We start from the raw sequence: 15,822 nt of genomic DNA, 5'->3' as shown, positions 1-15,822 counted from the left end.
ATTGAACTCTTTAGTTCAATGACTACTCATGACTTAATTCTTTGCGGAACGCGCATCTCAATTTTTTACTTCACCGTACCGACGCTAGCTGATGGCACGGTCTTTTTATAATATTCCAACAGCACGTCAAAGGCGTAATCTCCTGTTTCTGTTTGCGTAGCTGTTATCTTTAATTTTCCACAAACAGGGATAGGCCCGATACAATTTGATAAAATAAATCCATTGATTGAAGTATACTTCAATTGAAGTATACTTCAATCAACGTTTGAGATCACGATCCGATACATCTGTATCTGTCGCCTATCTGTTATCAGTAACTCATATGTACGGCTCCCACATACCTACAGTTCGCGCCAACTTCAGATTAACTGATCAATGTGTGGACGACCCCGATCAACAGCCCGACGATTATCTTCAGTTAAACTGGAGTTTGGGGAGCTGGCGGCGCATATAAAAAGAAATTCAAAGGATATATTGAATCATTTATTAAAAATAATTAATTCTTGAACCATAATAGTCAAATATTCATAGATAATCTCTATCTAATAACCAGTCGTAAACTACAATGCTGCATTCGTAATCAATTCCCGGGTCGAAGTGCACTTTGGCACAAAAGTTGAGACGTAATTTACAATTCGTAATAAACTTTGGACAAAATACAAGAAATTTTGGCGACTTCGTATTCCGTGCTAGATTAAATTTCATTATGAATGGTAACAGAGAACTCCATCTACCTACTTAGCTTCTGTGTCGAAATGCTCTTCGCTTCACGAATTGATTACAAATGCAGCTTGAGGATGTCCATGTCTGAGAATATAGTCTGTTTCAAAGCCGTTGCAGGACAAACAAAACAATATTTAGCATCGAGCAGGAATGACATGTAACCCTCAGTGTAACAACATATTTTACAATAAAGATAACAAATATATAAAAATTCACATAACCGAGAAGAAGCTAACCAGTGTTTCCTTTGTGTTTAATTATTATTCAGTTTATTTTTTTTAGTATAATGCGCCGGCATAGTGCTGAAACATGCTGACTGAACTGAAACATTTGTTTCTTTTATGTTCTGATGAATCTGTAGTTTGTTTGTCCTGTAACAGCCATTTTTTAAGCAGATGAGCTGTTTTGTTGTCCTATTAACCATATATTGAAATTAATTCAAGAAGTTCTTCAAAATTCAGTAATGTACATAACTACGTTCATTGTATTTGGCTCTATGGTAGTAAACAATTTTGAATACCATTTTATTTTGTATTATTTTTCAGTTATATATGGAAATAATTTAAACATGTCAGCTAACATAGTATTCCATATAAGTTGAGTCAAGAGCAGAAAATGGCAGATAAAATTATATGAATGCACCAAAAATATTCAAATTATGTAGCAGCACAAATCTAAGTCACAGCTTCAATTGGAATGATATTCATGTCTTCTATAATTTTCCATTCAATTTCAAAATTGAGGTAAATCCTAGTGTTTGGCTCTTTTCTATTTCGCTACTTCTTCCAAGAGTTTGAGAACTTCATCCTTCTTCTTGTGCCAACTATTTTTCCACTCCTCTTTATTCTTTTTGTACAATGACAATTGAATTTTGTTAGCGATAATTTTTCCATGATCTGAATTCGACCATAAACCATCTTTATAGCACAGCTCATCCATGATGGCCATTTTATGTTTTAAACCAGCAGCATTCCAGATAGCTTCAAATGATCTAGAGCCAAATTTCGTAGCAGCCAAGTCCTGATAAGTACCCTAAAAAATTTCAAGTTTTCAAGATGAAAATGTAATTCAATAAAACATTGGTTTTACCTTCATTTTCCTTACTAATTTCTCTCTACTCTTTTCTCCAACAAACTGACTTTTTACAAATGAATCAACAATATGACTACCCATAGTGTTGGATAATAGAGCTTTCAAAGTATTAGTTTCCATTTCGAGTAGACTATTTACAATTTTAATAGGTTTATTGAATTCCAGCAGTATTTGCAGTATGAGGGTTCCATGCAAATTTAATCTAGTCTTTTGTAATTCCTCGTTACTCAAACTAGATGAAGTATTCTCCTCGAATGTTTTCATTCTTGCCAAACATATCACAATTGATGATTGCTTAGATTCTGGCTCTAGACAATTTAAACTTTTCAAAATGCTCTGAAAGTATAATTGTTATATTCACAAAATAATAATTCTTCTAAATCTTACATTGACAAATGGTCCTTGTTTGGCAGTTAACCTTTTGCATCCATCAGCAATCGCCCATATCACACCTGTATGTCCTTCTTTTATTATTTCTGAGAAATGATCAGCTAACTCATCAAACATAGATTCAAACTGAAAAATTTAAGTAACCTCTGTTATTCAGCCAAAAATACACGGCTCACTGAGCATATGTCATTATACAGGCAGTCCCATCAGGAAAGCCAATTAGAAGTTTACGGAGAAATATACAAATCATAAAAATTCAACGCTGTACATAGGAAATGCCAAGAGGAAGAAGAGGATTGTGAAAATGCACTACCGGTGGGAATGACGTAATTAACACGTTAACTGCGATATCGGTCCCCGGGGACCGATACGAATCTCTTTTCTGGTGCGATTGAAGTGAGATCCTATATTTCCTCATGTGTTAACTCCATAACTTTCTCAAATCTTCGAATTTATATAGTAAGCTATGACTTTTCGAATTTCAAGGTAACGTTCGAGGAATCTAACACAATATGGCATTGAAAAATATTTAAGATATCGGTCCCCGGCGACCTATACCTCAGCAGAGGTAAGCTCTGGTATCAGTCTCAGGGGACCGATACCACACGGTAAACGAATCTTGAAAAATACATAACGCAGTCAACGTGTTAAAGCAATATTCACATTGATAGAATTTAGAATAATTAATTTCCACTTACTTCACTTTTATCTTGGCAATGAGTAATGAGTTTTTGCACAGCAAAATTGGTGTTTCGTATTTTGGACAATTTGAACAATCTTCCAGCAAAGCATTTTATATAAATTTGTGAAAAATATTTTTTTGGTGCAACTTGCAAATAAACCTCTAGAACCATGAGGGAACTTGTTGCTAAAAATACTGGTGGTAATTTGTTTAGGTCTGCATTGTCATCTTCCGGAGCAAAGCATTCTAAAAGTTTTTTCATATACTTTTTTAGTAGTTTAGAGCTGACTTTCTTCAGAGCTTTCAACAAAATCTGAAGAAACCCTGAAGTTTTCTCATTTTTACACAGATCTGGAAACTGGGGCCAAGTTAAAAGACGTTCCCCATACTCAATAACAACATCTGCATATTCAGGAACAATCGAATCATCTTCTGCTTCTTCTTTCAATTTCTTCTTGTCGTTATCTTTTGACTTAGGATCTTCCTTAGGAATATTGGATAAATTTTGCAAACAAGTTCTTATAATATGATTTGCATAAGGGTCCCATAGGAAATCTTCCAGGTTATTCAACAAAAATTTGCTTATTTTTAAAGTAAATTCTTTATATTCTTCCTTCATATCGATATTTTGAGAAGAGCGTTTACAGCTTTGGGTAACCAATTCTTCTAATATGTGACTAGCAAACTTATCACTGCAAAGTGGACGTAATTCTTTACCAAATGAATCCATAAACTTCTTCATTACATCATCACTTGCAAATGGCAATAACATTTCTATTACCCTGCAACCTATTTGATTACAACTGCACTGAATCTCCTGGTTTTCTGTTTGTTGGAAAACATTGTCCACAAATATCTCTGAAAAATTAATTATCAAGTAATGAAACATCTACATTAGATATTGAAAAACTTGAAGCATTTCATAATTAGCCATAATGGATAAATTTCATTCGAAAACTAAAATTATGTAGGGGCACACCCAGTGTGCAGTATTAATACACATGATTATACAACATTTCACATTATTTTCGGAGACCTGGTCATTATAAAAATCAACTTATTACCTTTAACTGATAGTAATCATTATGAATTTTTTCAAACAAAAGAAACTGTATTTACTTTAATTGGAGCAACAGAAGAAATAAGTATTGTAAGAGTTTCAAATCATTAAATAATTTTCAGAACAGAAATTTACTACGTACTTTTGTCTTCATCATTTTCGAATCCTTCTCTGTAAACTTCCATAATTTTCACAAAATATTGATAAGTATCACTTTCCAACTGGCTTCCACATCCGAAATGACCTTTTTTGGCATACTTTCGTGCGTTTTTCAGGAAAGACTTCTTCCGTTTCCTTTTATTTCTTTGAGGTTCATTATTCTCACTCATTCTGATGTCAAGAATTCAGAACGTCCCCAATTATTTCGAATATCGCCTAAAATTAAGAATGTTGATTAAGTTACTCTTGATTGTATACAATCTTAGTTTCAACATTAAGGAAATGTTATGTTCTAAAATAATTTAAAAGAGAGGATATCTGCAGAGCCATGAGAGGAATCCAAATCCAAATACCTCTTGGTCATTATGCTAAGCTAAAGGAATTGAAAGATCAAAATTTCTCATAACACAATATAATACAAAACTGGCTACTTACAATAAAAAGACAGATAAACGAAAAGAATTAACTTCTTCAACTGGTTGGATATCTCTTTCACTAGATACTATCAGTCGCTGCATAAGTCCTATTTGTATTTGTAATGTTTGTGGAACCAAAGAGGAACCTCTTTGGTGGAACTTTGGTGGAAGTTCGAATTCAAAACTCACGTGGACAAATGTCAAACTGTTTCTAACCTAGATTTCTTATGGACATAGACATGATGATGAAATTTGTTTCTGTGATCTTTGGCATAGAGTACTCTGCATAAATATCGGTGATCTACTACCAGAGATATAGAATATATCTCTGTCTACTACATAGGGACGCCCAAAAATCAAAACACATCTCATCGAAATACAGTGAAGCAAAGATTATAGAGTTATGTTATAACTCTATAATCTTTGCAGTGAAGTATTCAATGCCGCTCGGCACCAGAGATACAGGATGGGCTTTTTAAAACGAAACAGACGAGATAACGGGCGGAATAAATTTATTTCGAAAAAATACTCGGACACGTCGATTTTTGTTTCGAGGGGGACAACTTTTAAGGTAAAATTCACAACTATATCGCTTCAAGCCCTAGTGTTAGAACAACAACCCTTAAATTTTCAATGAGGATGATGGGGTATGGGGTTAATTTCACCTCATTCAGAAGGTTTTTTTCATCCTGAGTTCAGCATATTGGTTTTTTCTTCATTTGATTCATTGATTCTTGAAATATTGACATTTGAATTTGAACCAACTATGGTATTGTCATCAAGAAAGCTGTCTAACGGCCGTTTTCAATAATCCTATCTATCCATTGTTTCAGTTACTGAAGATAGAAAATGCATGTGATTTCGTTTCTATGATCTATCTGTAGATATATTTTAGAATTGTTACCAATGGTTACTAATCGTCAGGAAGCGAAACTATGGATAGATAGGTTTATTGAAGACGGCCGTAAATCAAGTGAATTGATTATTCATTTATTCTGTAGATTTGATGAAATTCCACCCCAGACATCAAAGTAATGTTCATTTCCTTCATCAACAATGAGGGTAGAAAGGTTTATGGATTTTAATTTTATGTTAGAAACAGTAAAAGAAAACAAAGTGAATATAAAGTTATTAAAATTTTAACAATGAATATGAGTCAATTGAAAATAATATCAAAATGAATGTCCAAGAATTTTCGCACTTCTCCAGCATGGTGAGGAGGCGCCCCATCTTGTTGGAACATAAAATGATCATCCAAATAACGATCGTCATTTTCGATAATATCCACAATTAAAGGGTATATTATATTTTCCAGCAATTGTAAATATTTTTCACCTGTTAGATTTCCATCGATAAAGATTGGCCCAATGAGTCGATCACCATAAATACCAATCCATACATTCAATTTTTCTGGTGTTTGAGTATGGACTTCATGAAAAATCCTTGGATTCCCATCTGACCAATATCGACAATTTTGGCGGTTAAAAGTTGAATTGACGAAAAAGGTACATTCGTCAGAGAAACAGATGTTGAAAAGAAAGTTTTTATCGGCCGCTATACGATCAGCCATATTCTCACAAAATTCTTGACGTCGATCAAAATCATCTTCATTCAATTCATGAATGCGATGAATTTTATAACGGTAAAATTTGTTACGTTTCAGAATTTTTCGAATAACCGTTCCACTAATATTTGTGATATCGGCCAGTTTTCTCGTGCTCAAGGTCGGATCAGCCGTAACTTCTCCTAGAATTTCAGTAACATCATCTTCATTACTTACACGGTTCTCACAGTTGAGATTTTTCATCTTATTGGCCACTGATCCAGTTTACTGAAATTTTTTCACAAGTTCTAAAACGTACTTTCTGCGCTTTTCTGGCTGCAATCGATTGAATAAAGCTCCTCTACGATTCCCGCATTCGTTATTAATTCTTGAAAAATTAAGAAATAATTTCAATTTTTTCTACCAAAGGATAAACCATTTTCACCTTAATTGTTGAAGAAAGTAATAACTTATAATAATTATTTCGTTGTCCACTGTTCACAATTAACGGTTACCATCGTAACCTCAGAATGAATTTGTCAAATCATTGATGATTTCACATAGCATGGTATAGCGGAATGACTGGTACTGTACGAAATTCAAAATTGAAAATCTCGAAAACGAATGCATTAAATGAGAAAAAAATTAATACCTACGCTGAATTCAGGATAAAAGGGCCTTTCAAATGAGGTATCACTCACCCTATCTTTCCTATTCAAAATATATAGTTGTGAATTTCACCTTAAAAGTGGTCCCCCTCGAAACAAAATCGACGTGTCCGAGCATTTTTTCGAAATAAATTTATTCCGCCCTTTATCTCGTCTGTTTCGTTTTAAAAAGCTCAGCCTGTATATCTCTGCTCGGCACACAGCGGCATAATGTGGATGCAGCTTAATGGCCATTCACAATGAACGGAATCCGTAATTCCATCGTAAAACCAAAGGTTCAATTATAGGGTTTTACATGTAAGTGTTCACAATACGAAACATAATTTTTACTTGTACAGTCCTCATAATTGTTCAATCCCATTTCACTTTAATTTGGTTATCATTTTTAGTCGGAGCGATAAACCTTTTTACTTAAAAAATGAGTTTAGTAATGCATATCCGCTATATCTGGGATGTAGGGTCACGTTACAATCGAGCTGAATGGATTGGTCCATTGTCCCAGATGCTGATTGAGAACTTTCGTTCTTGCAACACAAGGGATAATGAGCAATGATAATGATAATGGAGTACACAGAGTACTTCCCAACCGAATGTGGTCTGGCGAGCGAACCCTATTGACTCGTCTGCGGTCGCTTGACGAACATTCGATGACTATAGGTAGTAGCGCTTTGTTTATAGTTATATAAACAAGGTAGTAATTAGTAGTTATACTATAATCAAAGTAGTAGGTAGTAGTTAAATTATGGAGCTATGAATTGATGTAGGAGTCTGCAGACAAAGTGAGGTTTTGCTTAAGTCTTTGCGAGACAGATGGCGTATCGTGATGAGAATTTCTCAAAATGTCAACCCGATTTAGTTTAAAACTATGTCCTCCGCTCGGAATATTCAGCACTACACTGTACTGACGAGAGACAATGATCCCGAATCCGGTCTACAGTTGCGTTCAGATGTTTCATTATTCCATTATTGGAACAATTTTTCCGAATTGTTGTTTCCAGTTTGGAATGAGCAAATATATAGGATAACTGTACTCTTTTCTGGGACAAAATATATTATACATAAATGCACACAGGGAACACAAGATACACATATGGAAATTAAATTAATGCAAATCACAACACACTGATTGTGATAAACTATGATTATTCGAAAATTAATCGAAAACATCCAAACCCAAACGATTGGAATAAATCGGTAATGCATCGGCAACGTAGCAATGTTGTAAACACAAACTGTGAAAAGTTTTTCGGTTTCGTGGGAATTTGAATTTTTCTCGTAAACGTACCTTCACCTATTAGTCTGCGCCTTAGCGCAGCGCAACATTATAGGTAAAAATAATTGATTTGCAGTTAGTTCAGGAAGATTCATTTTTATAATTTTTCATGAAAAAGTTAAATTTCAAACCATTTCAGGTGGGCTGAAATTTTAATATTATAATATTGGGAATGGGATATTCAAGAGTCAAACATGAAATTGGCATACTAAAAGAGGGCTAATGTCCTCAAAGTCTCAATATACTACATGATCATCAGACAGGGCACTTAAGAAGTAAATGATTGCAAAAGTGTCAAGAAACCAGGAAGGCTGAAATTTTGGTATTATATTATTTGGATAATGAGTAAATGATACTCAGACGCATAATGGCAAATCGAAAGGTGTTATGCGTCTCAATATCATTTTCTCACTCATTATTTAATTTGAATTATTGAATTCCGCCTTAATAATTTTGAACCTTTTAATGATAATTTTATTCTTTTTCCTTTTGAATAAATATACTCACACATGCTCAGCTTGAAATAGAATAATTCTGACGATTACTTCGATCCAGAACAATGATAAAGTTCTCGTATAATTGTATTTATTTTGTTAGAAAATAACGGACATTTATGCTGATGCTGGTAATAGGAAACCATTTATTCAAATTGCGTTAGCAATCATTGATCAATACACCTGCTATTTTATTCCTTACTTCCCAAGTGTTTCACCTACACCACTAAATAAATAATAAACCTTTTCTGCGCATGGGACCATTTTAGTTAACATTCAGTAATTTTAGACCAACAATAACTCACTTTTGTAGATCCTTTCTTCGAATAAGGGTCGATCAAATATTATAACGATAAAATTTTGATTTGTTGAAAACTTTTCGTCGGAAGATGTCTGAAGAGCCTGTTAACTATAAAAATGCGAAATCAATTTACGAATTCACCGTTAATGACATCAATGGCGAACCAGTATCTTTGGAAAAATATAGAGGACATGTATGTATCATTGTCAACGTAGCCTCAGAGTGTGGATTCACGAAAAATCATTATGAAGAACTTGTGGAAATCTACGATAAATATTCTGAGTCGAAAGGACTGCGAATTCTGGCATTTCCCTGTAACCAGTTTGCTGGCCAAGAGCCAGGGGATAAAGCAGAGATTATAAATTTCATCAAATCTAAAAACGTTAATTTTGATGTTTTCGAAAAGGTGAATGTAAATGGAAGCGATGGAAGTCCACTTTGGAAATACCTGAAATTGAAGCAGGGGGGTGTTTTGGGTGATTTCATCAAATGGAACTTCACCAAATTCATTATCGATAAAGATGGCCAGCCTGTGGAGAGACATGGACCAAACACTAGTCCAAAAGAACTATTAGAATCGCTTGAGAAATATTGGTAGAATATCGGAAAAGCACGCTTTCTTATAGCATTTTGTAGATCGAATAATCATGATTTATATGGATTGCACAAAACGATGAAATTATTGATTTATTAGTGAATCATTTGCATAGGTGATTTATGTAATGAAGTGGTATGCATATTATGCATAGCATATAGGTAATGATATTTTCATTGAGTAGGTAAATGTAGCTTTTAATATTAAATATTTATAAATTACCACTTCTAAAGATTCATTACACATGCATATAGTTACAATATTGATGTTGTCGAATTTAATATATGTAGTAGGATCATTAAAATCATTTCATATGGGTTTTCGAAAATATCATACTCAAATTCCATGAATGAGATTTTATCCTGTTTTTGATGGGTAAAACCACATATGAGCTCTATTTGCCAAAGTGAATTTTTGATTAAAACAGTCAGAGGCTCGTCTTATTTGTGTGGGTACCTACGTTTGGAATTTAATCAGTATTTCGCATTACTTTTCATAATCATCATCGGGATCGGGGAAGAAATCATTGAATCTAGAAATTCTGACGAGCTATTCTCTTTCTTTCCCATACACCTAGACGACAAATTGCAGTTTCAGGAATCAACGAATCACTCGGATTCCTAGAACAACGTTACGGAGACTATATTCCATCTTCCTCTGGCTACAATGAAATAAAATAGCATTATGTAAAGTGTGTTCGAGGATGAACAAACAACCAAAAAATTACTTATGAAATCAATATGAAAAAATATAATATGTAACTACATATTCCAATAATTGTCTGATTGGAAACTAGATTTTGTCTGTGACCTATAGGAAATCTCTAAAGGTAGGTATTGTTACACATGTGAATAAAATAGCAATAGAGTTAACTCTATAATCTTTGGCTCAAATACCCACCTGAAACTATTGAAATTATAATTGATTTCTCATGTTCGGCAATAAGCGAGACTGTTTTCTCCAGACTCCTACCCATGCGCTTTACGCTTCCATCACTTCCCCTCTTACCTCTTAGGGGGAGCGCCCCCAAAGTAGCATAGCACTGACATGGCACATACATGACATAGGCGATACATAATTTTCAGATATCTTACATCTGAGTGAAATGTCAGTTGCGTGAAATATGTCGTTTTCAGTTCAAACTAAAAATTACGCATCGCCTTTGTCATGTATGTGCCATGTCAGCAAAGCAACGCAACGCGACAACGATCCGATATCGCCAGCGTGTATCTTTCGTGTTCATCCCATATTTTCTATTATATATGTTACGGCTAAAGATAGGTGTGAGCATAAACTTAAGATTAGCCGGCTAAACTTAGGTTTATATTCGAGGATCGGCTAAAGTTCGATAAAATATTCATCTGCGTCAGGGCATTTCATCTTTAGCCGGCTAATGTGCACATTACCCAAAACGGAACGGCTAAAAGTGTATTCGATGGACATGCGGAGAGGTGATGTCTCAAGAATGGTCGGATGGGAGAGGACGAACGCACATGGCCACTTTTTTGTTTAAATTTTTAGAATTGAAATATGCAAAAGAGCATCGAATGTATTCGGGTTGTATTACATAACGCCTATGGGTTTTCAATTCAAGATTTAACGAGTTATTTTTATCTGTTTAGGAGATTAATGCTCTTCAAACCGAGCCTAATTTGTGAAAAACCATAATATGAACCCACAAGAAAATGAGATATTGGACATAGAAAAATTTTTCCGTAAACAAAAGTATATTTTCCCTGCCATTCAATAATTGGGTTTATGGAAAAATTACGAAATAGGAACTATAGTTTCTAACGTTGCAATTTTTTTGCAACCAATTCTTTCGCAAAAAAAACCAAAAAAAAAACAAAAAAAAACTATGAACATGAACATAGTTGAAAACACTTTCTCTAGCTGATTTTGTTAAAAATTTCTTCCCGAGTCATTGAATATACGGGTTCCAAAATATGGCCTTTCGCCACCCTTGATGAATCATCCCGGGGGATACAAGTGCGTAAAGCTTATCAGCCAAATCAAAGATTATACAGTTAACTCCTTAATCTTTGAGCCAAATAGTCCGGTTAATTACAAACAAGATTGGTTACTTCTACTTATATTTTTCTAGAAAATCTTTGGTATTTTGATAAAGAAGTTCGCGGCATCATTCTTGTCTTCATTATCTCCTTCTGATCATTCAATTCCCCTCAAATTATGAATAATAACAAGATGAAAAATAATAATTAACACTACAGTTTTCCCTCACACTCAAAATAGCATGTCTCGAATTTTGTCATCAAGCGTTTAGATTTTTAGATTCGTCAATGAGAATTCATTGAGACACAGTTGAAACAAATATATGTTCATTCTCCAATTTCTCAACTGCTTAACAGAATGCTTTTCTGCTATTAAAATATGTGAAATTCATACAAAAAATGCATTGCATTAATAGTTTGATTATACTCGTATTACTATTTCTTTACATTCTTTTAATTGCCGAAAATTTACGCCCCTCAAGCCTTCTACATTTTTAGCCGATGGGATGTGGTTACACTTAAGTTTAGCCGGCTAAAGATAGAAGAAACTAACATTAGCAAATACCCGAAGCTAAACCTAAGTTTAGCCGGCTAATCTTAAGTTTATGTTCACACCTATCTTTAGCCGTAACATATACACTACATTCCCACTGACGCTACATAAAGCATCGTGTCGTCTTGTTGACTTGTTGTTGCCGAGCAACAGGCAGGTCAATTTCTAAGCAACAAAACCGTGTCACTGTTGCGTAGCTTTGGAGGAACAACCCCCTTAAGGTGCCTATACTCCATTCACTTTTATCTTAGTAGTCGGTTGGCCATGGAACTTTGACACATTTCACTCTGTATAGTACGAAAATGTGGGGTTATGCCGCTTGTCAAAACATTTTTGGGTTTTAAATCAACGTTATGTTGCCCGTTCTACGTAAAAGTTTCTGTTATTACGTATTTTATCACAATGTCGAATCTCTTCGGAAAATATGTGACGAACATAATTGAAGTTTATACAAACTGATTGAAGGCATACCAAATCCAGTTATTTGCATGGAAAATACAAGAGATCAGTATAATATCATAATATGCACTAGCTTCAGGAGAGTTAATGTTCGTTATCTTCTTTGGCTAAAGTTTGAATACGTTACATCAGTTGTAGATTTCAAAAATATTAACCCAAAGATGAAATGCATATATGTTGCAGTTGTTGGGAATGGGTATCTCCCGAAGGAATTAACAAATAGTTACAAGGATGTTAAATTTTTCAGCGAAAATCATCTTGCATCAATATTAGTAAAAGGAATTAAAGGAAGTTTCAATCAAGATGAACTTCACCTTTGAACAAAAATTTCACATGAATAAACAATTAGCAGGACGACTGGCGCGTACCTATTTGTGGCTGTTCCTCTCAATGCATTGATATAATAATAATAATTACTAATTAGGTATTTATTGGTACCTTGAGATATTTACAGTGTATAGGACAAGTCAAATGAAAAATAGAAAAATCAATCCTGTAGTAAATTTTTCGCATTAATTCACTCAAACATAAAATTCTCAAATGCCACCACTTTTTTGGGTCTCCCAATAGAAAAAAATTCTTTGTCATCCTCTTCATTCACAATCATTCTGATGGGGAAATATTCAGCTGACATATAAGTCCATTAGATTCAAATGAAACATTATATAAATTCTCTTACATTGAATATGTTCGCTACCGTCTGACGTATTGTGGATTTTAGAATATCAGGGTATAACTATTTGAATGAGCGGACCTGAATTCTAAATAGCACTTTCTGAAACCCTGTCTCTTTTTTCAATCACTTTCGGCATTTTCGTAATATTAATTGATATAAGTTGTGGCAACGGCGTTATGACATTAACGACATTTCATGAGTGCTGACCTTAGGTACTCCGTTCTAGTTACAAAAACTTGAGAAAATTATTTCATGGCCAACCGACTGCAAAAATAAATGTGAAAGCAATATACATATTACTCTGACGTGACGTGGGACCACGTCATAATACGCACGATTCAAAAATGCAACATACGATTTTGCGAGGAAGCATTCAAATTGTTCTGACGTGTCGTGGGAACGCATTGTCAGAACAATTTGAACCCAGAGACAACAGATCTTCCCTTCCTCTATGTTTGAACGCTTCCACACACAACCCTATGTTAGATATTTTGATCATACGCATTATGACGTGGTCTCACTTCAGGTCAGAGTAATCTGTAGGTGTAGGCACCTTCACTCGCACCCATTGAATTCAAGAAAGACTTTAACTTGAGTTCAATGCTCGCACCTCACCCAGGTTGCATGCGACTCGCACATCCATACATACGACAAAATCGATCAACAGTCGATACTCGATTTTGTCGCACGCGAATAAATCGCTACTAGGTATTTAGCACAGTGACTTTATGAAGGTATGGTATGGTCCCAGAGACCCCCCCTTTCTCTATGTATGGTCCAGAGACCCTTTCTCTATGGTCAAAGATTATATCTCTATAATCTTTGTCTATGGTATGGCACAGATTACAGAGTAGAATGGTGGTATGGTCCGTAATCACCGATTACAGAGAATAGATGGGACACCTCTTAACCCCCACCACCAAATTTGATGTTTTTAGTGCTACTCGCCACCGGCGCTATGTGGCGCAGTTATCGACCGCTGGGTAGCTCTAGAATTTGCGATTCAAGATTCTACGATTCCATTCTCATTGCGCAGACGCTTCAGTTTTCCGTTGATGAAAAAATAAAAAACAATAATCTTGAATTGAACATGAACCTAAAAAAATTAAATTCTGTTTTATCATATCAAAGTTCTAATGATGTTGTTTGTGAACTTTTTTTCTCAAAGAAAAAAATCATTTTGCCAATGCCAGAACGCTATGGTTGAGCCTTCCTTCTTCGGAGAAAGTTCGACCAGTTAAGTGCGTTCTTTTCGAAAAATCTTGAATTAGTGGACGTTGTTGGTATTAAGTGATTTGAATTTTTTTTATTTGTGAGCTATTTTATACCTTATTTTAAAAATGAAGAATTGTTGTGTGCCTGGATGTATGGATCGAGTAAGCCAAAGGCATCGTTTCCCCAAAGCCAATCGGACTATTTTCAAAACTTGGTTGAAAGTTATTAATCCACAAAATTGGAAAGAATTATCCGATGAACAGATTTACAATAGATACTACGTGTGTCATGCACATTTTTCCAAGAATTATCATTTACCAGGTAGTAAAAGAGGTCTCACAATTGATGCAGTTCCAACAATAGGTGTACCAGGTAACACTACCTTTTTTAAATACTGAATTGTCTCAAAATCTGTATTCAGTCTTATATTATACGATTCATTCATGAAATGGTTGAAATTTGAAATCATTCAAAGATTCAAAAGTTAGCTAGAAATTCTTCGAAATTGAGGTGGATTGTTTATTTGTTGCACCATATATAATAAATTTTATGATTTGATATTTCAACGCTTTGTTTTTTCATCAGGAACTAGTTTTCAAACAGATCAGCTTGCAAATGAGCAAAAACTTTCTGAAGTAATAACAGGAGTTGATACGGGAAAAATACCTTCTGAAGCCGGGCCAAGTGGGATTGAGAAATCAATACCAGAAGGTTTGTACTGTTTGTAGTTTTTATCATTCCTTGTTTTCCTACACTTTATTATACGATTTATTTATGAAATGGTTGAAATTTGAAACCACCCACCAAGAGTATGCTAAAAATTCTTTGGGGCGGAGTGTTTATTTGTTGTACCATACAGATATAATAAATTTTATGATACCGTTATTTTCAACACTTTGTTTTTTCATCAGGTACTAGTTTTGAAACAGATCTATGCTTGCAAATGAGCCAAAGCTTTCTCCGTTATCGAATCCTGTAGCATGGTAAACGACACACCGCGTCTTTTTTGAGTTTTTTGATACGCGACCAGAGACTCTGTCTCTATACCCTTATAAGTTGTTTTAACAATTTTTATCTGTCTTGAATGGTTTGTGGTAGGTATCCCTTATTAAGGAAGTTCGTGTTTTGTGAAGTACCTCGTGTCGTCGTGCATGGTTAATAATGCAGTGGATTTAATAATGTCTCTTGTTGTCAATTATTATTGTTTCTTTAAGCTAAAATGACTGAAAACTGGAGCAATGACAACATTTTAGAGTTCCCCAATTTGTATGAAAAGTACCCCATTCTTTGGGATCCACAAAACTCAATCAAAAAAATCAGACTCCATTTTAACGCACGCTTGTTCAACGTTCGCCTTCTTAGTTGCCTCAAAAAGACTTGCCAAATTAACATGCGGTGTGTATGGTCGTCGGTGCACGAATATCGAGAATATACCAACGTTTCCACAAACGTTCGTTCAAACGCTGGCCAATAAGGCTTGCCATGCCGTCTGTAGCCGCCTTTAAACTGCT

The 15,822-nt window shown here is 34.6% G+C and overlaps 3 protein-coding genes across 3 annotated transcripts; 2 read left to right on the top strand and 1 right to left on the bottom strand.

Moving 5' to 3' along the window:
- Positions 1–470: 470 nt before the first annotated feature.
- On the bottom strand, positions 471–4,657 carry LOC123307996 (nucleolar protein 9). The gene is made up of 6 exons (XM_044890512.1): positions 4,542–4,657; positions 4,090–4,322; positions 2,904–3,745; positions 2,203–2,331; positions 1,813–2,151; positions 471–1,755 (listed from the first exon to the last, which is right to left on the bottom strand). Exons 2-6 carry the CDS (start codon positions 4,274–4,276, stop codon positions 1,492–1,494), a joined length of 1,761 nt encoding a protein of 586 aa, XP_044746447.1. The 5' UTR covers positions 4,277–4,322; positions 4,542–4,657; the 3' UTR covers positions 471–1,491.
- A 4,015-nt stretch (positions 4,658–8,672) lies between these two features.
- Positions 8,673–9,617, top strand: LOC123307673 (glutathione peroxidase-like). Its single transcript, XM_044890075.1, has one exon. The coding sequence runs from the start codon at positions 8,890–8,892 to the stop codon at positions 9,397–9,399; it is 510 nt and encodes a 169-aa protein (XP_044746010.1). The 5' UTR covers positions 8,673–8,889; the 3' UTR covers positions 9,400–9,617.
- A 4,736-nt stretch (positions 9,618–14,353) lies between these two features.
- LOC123307131 lies at positions 14,354–15,039 on the top strand. Its single transcript, XM_044889349.1, has 2 exons — positions 14,354–14,683; positions 14,897–15,039. The coding sequence occupies exons 1-2, from the start codon at positions 14,437–14,439 to the stop codon at positions 15,037–15,039; spliced, it is 390 nt and encodes a 129-aa protein (XP_044745284.1). The 5' UTR covers positions 14,354–14,436.
- Positions 15,040–15,822: the final 783 nt, after the last annotated feature.

The sequence above is a fragment of the Coccinella septempunctata genome, chromosome 2 (assembly GCF_907165205.1).
Source record: "Coccinella septempunctata chromosome 2, icCocSept1.1, whole genome shotgun sequence".
NCBI lineage: Eukaryota > Metazoa > Arthropoda > Insecta > Coleoptera > Coccinellidae > Coccinella > Coccinella septempunctata.
The sequence above is the reverse complement of the archived record's forward strand: the minus strand, read 5'-3'. Positions and strand labels throughout refer to the sequence as shown.

What these genes read in the sequence shown, in the direction of transcription:
- LOC123307996 (XM_044890512.1), bottom strand. Translation starts at nt 4,276, where the DNA reads ATGAGTGAGAATAATGAACCTCAAAGAAATAAAAGGAAACGGAAGAAG. An exon ending in CGAAAATGATGAAGACAAAA is followed by an intron (nt 3,746 to 4,089) that starts GTACGTAGTAAA and finishes TTAATTTTTCAG; the next exon opens with AGATATTTGTGGACAATGTT. An exon ending in AACAAGGACCATTTGTCAAT is followed by an intron (nt 2,152 to 2,202) that starts GTAAGATTTAGA and finishes TTATACTTTCAG; the next exon opens with AGCATTTTGAAAAGTTTAAA.
- LOC123307673 (XM_044890075.1), top strand. Translation starts at nt 8,890, where the DNA reads ATGTCTGAAGAGCCTGTTAACTATAAAAATGCGAAATCAATTTACGAA.
- LOC123307131 (XM_044889349.1), top strand. Translation starts at nt 14,437, where the DNA reads ATGAAGAATTGTTGTGTGCCTGGATGTATGGATCGAGTAAGCCAAAGG. An exon ending in TCCAACAATAGGTGTACCAG is followed by an intron (nt 14,684 to 14,896) that starts GTAACACTACCT and finishes TTTTTTCATCAG; the next exon opens with GAACTAGTTTTCAAACAGAT.